Source organism: Apteryx rowi, unplaced genomic scaffold (genome assembly GCF_003343035.1).
Source record: "Apteryx rowi isolate R43461 unplaced genomic scaffold, aptRow1 scaffold_1773, whole genome shotgun sequence".
Classification (NCBI taxonomy): domain Eukaryota; kingdom Metazoa; phylum Chordata; class Aves; order Apterygiformes; family Apterygidae; genus Apteryx; species Apteryx rowi.
In genome coordinates this window covers 1-2,804 of record NW_020448056.1, presented here as the reverse complement: position 1 = coordinate 2,804, position 2,804 = coordinate 1, and the positions used below count along the sequence as shown (strand labels likewise).

Below are 2,804 nucleotides of genomic sequence, written 5' to 3'. Positions count from 1 at the left end.
CCCTTCAGGTTAAAGTCAACATCGGGCATGGAGATCTTGGGTGCCTTGAAGTGCATGTCAGGCATCTTAAACTTGGGGCCCTTCAGCTTCCCCTCTGGGCCGTCAATGTCCATATCAGGAGCTTCTATGTCCACCTTGGGGCCTTTGATATCAATCTCAGGGCCTTCCAGTTTGGGAGCAGAAAATTCTGTGTCTCCCTTCAGCTTGGGACCTCTCAGGTTCAGATCGATGTCTGGCATGGAGATCTTTGGTGTCTTGAAGTGCATTTCAGGCATCTTGAATTTGGGGCCTTTCGCCTTCGCTTCCGGACACTCCAGGTCAGCATCAGGAACATCAATATCCAGTTTAGGGCCTTTGATGTCGATTTCTGGGCCTTTCAACTCGCCCTCTATTTTTGGAACAGAAACATCCACATYGCCCTTCACTTTGGGGCCTTTCAGGTTCAGATCAAAGTCTGGCATGGAGATTTTGGGGGCTTTAAAATGCATCTCTGGCATCTTCAATTTGGGACCCTTTAACTTTCCTTCTGGGCCCTCAATATTAACATCTGGGGCACTGACATCCAACCCAGGGCCCTTAATATCAACTTTTGGCGCTTTCAAATCACCTTCCACAGCTGGCACAGACACATCCACGTCCCCCTTCACTTTCGGGCCTTTTAGGTTCATATCAAAGTCCGGCACAGAAATTTTAGGAGCCTTAAAATGCATCTCTGGCATCTTCAGTTTGGGGCCTTTCCATTTTCCTTCTGGTCCTTCGATACCCACATTAGGAACATCTATGTCTACTTCAGGTCCTTTCATTTCCAGATCAGGACCTTTCAAATCACCTTCCAGTTTTGGCACATCCACCCCTCCTTTCAACTTTGGACCTTTCAGATTCAAATCAATGTCAGGCATGGAGATTTTAGGTGCCTTGAAGTGCATCTCAGGCATCTTGAATTTAGGGCCCTTCAATTTGCCGTCTGGCCCTTCAATGTCCAGATCTGGAGCATCAATGTCCACCTTGGGAACGGAAATATCAAGTTCTCCCTTTGGAAGATTTATATCCATCTCCGGACCATCCCCTTTGAAGCCAGGCATTCCAAATTCAGGCATTCTGAATTTGGGCACTTTGAATTTACCCTCTGGGCCATGAATGTCCACATCTGGCACATCAGTGTCAATCTTGGGGCCTCCAATATTGATGTCAGGAGCCTTAAAATCCCCTTCCAGCTTTGGGGCAGAAACATCTATGTCTCCTTTCAGCTTAGCACCTTTAAGGTTTAGGTCTATATCAGGCACTGAAATTTTGGGAGCCTTTATGTGCATCTCTGGCATTTTAAACTTGGGACCTTTCCATTTTCCTTCTGGCCCTTCAACATCCAGTTCAGAAGCATCAATGTCGACCTTTGGTCCTTTGATATTAATTTCTGGCCCACTCAAGTCACCTTCTGGTTTGGGCACTGAAAGATCAACATCCACACCTCCTTTCAGCTTAGGGCTTTTCAAATTCAAATCAAAGTCTGGCATGGAAATATTGGGAGCCTTGATATTCACTTCAGGCATTTTAAATTTGGGTCCTTTCAATTTTCCTTCAGGGCCTTCAATGTCAAGGTCAGGGACCTGTACATCCACTTTTGGTCCTTTTATATCTAATTCAGATCCCTTCAGAGCCCCTTCCAGATGAGACACATCCACATTTCCCTTTGCTTTTGGGCCTTTCAGATTCAGGTCAATGTCAGGCATGGAGATCTTGGGCGCCTTTATGTGCATTTCTGGCATCTTGACTTGGGGGCCCTTGAGCTTCCCCTCTGGCCCTTCAATTTCCAATTCAGAACCTTCCACACCCAGCCTGGGACCTGAAACATCGAGGTCCCCTTTTGGAATGCTAATGTCCAACTCCGGCCCCTCAGCTTTAAATCCAGACATGCCAAATTTGGGCATTTTGAACTTGGGCATTTTGAGTTTACCCTCCGGCCCGTGAATATCCATGTCAGGTGCCTCGATGTTGACTCTGGGGCCCTTGATATCCATGTCAGGTCCTTTCAGTTCCCCTTCCAACCTGGGACTGGAAACATCTAAATCTCCTTTCAGTTTATGCCCTTTCAGATTTAGCTCCACATCCGGCATTGAAACTTTAGGCGAAGAAATACTCAGGAAAGGCATTTTAAACTTTGATCCTTTTGTTTTTGCCTGCACGTCCACATCTGGAGCATGAACATCAACTTTTGGACCAGATATTTCAACATCAGTTTTTTTAAGTTTCACATCCACATCAGGGTTGGGCACTTTAGGACCAGAAAAGCCAAACTTTGGAAGTTTAAACCTGGATTTTTTAGGTTTTCCTTCTATATCAAGCTTTGGTGTCTCAATCTCAATTTCTGGCCCCTTGATGTCTACCTTAGGACTTTTCACTTCACCTTCTATTCTTGGAACAGAAGCATCAACATCAGCCTTTACCTTTGGGCCTTTCAAATTTAAATCAATATCCGGCATGGAGATTTTAGGAACACTGAAATGCATGTCAGGCTTTTTGTATTGAGGGCCCTTTAGGTTTCCTTCTGCACCTTCAATGTCCAAATCAGGAATGCTAATATCCAACTTTGGACCTGAAAGAGCAATGTCAGCTTCAGGAAGATTTACATCACCCTCTGGGCCCTCTCCTTTCAGCCCCGGCATCCCAAACTTGGGCATCTTGAACTTGGGCATTTTTATTTTGCCCTCTGGACCATGAATATCCACGTCGGGTGCCTCAATGTCCACTTTGGGGCCCTGGATGTCCACCTCAGGACCTTTCAGCTCACCCTCAAGCTTAGGGACAGA

General features: G+C 46.0%; 1 protein-coding gene across 1 annotated transcript in view; it reads right to left on the bottom strand.

The window, feature by feature from the left end:
* The window catches only part of LOC112963809 (neuroblast differentiation-associated protein AHNAK-like), an 8,038-nt gene extending 5,240 nt beyond the window's left edge, over positions 1 to 2,798 (bottom strand). The window contains exon 1 of the mRNA XM_026061201.1: positions 3 to 2,798. Coding sequence (XP_025916986.1) covers positions 3 to 2,690 — 2,688 coding nt within the window. The 5' untranslated portion in view covers positions 2,691 to 2,798. The remainder of the gene's footprint in view (positions 1 to 2) is intronic.
* Positions 2,799 to 2,804: the final 6 nt, after the last annotated feature.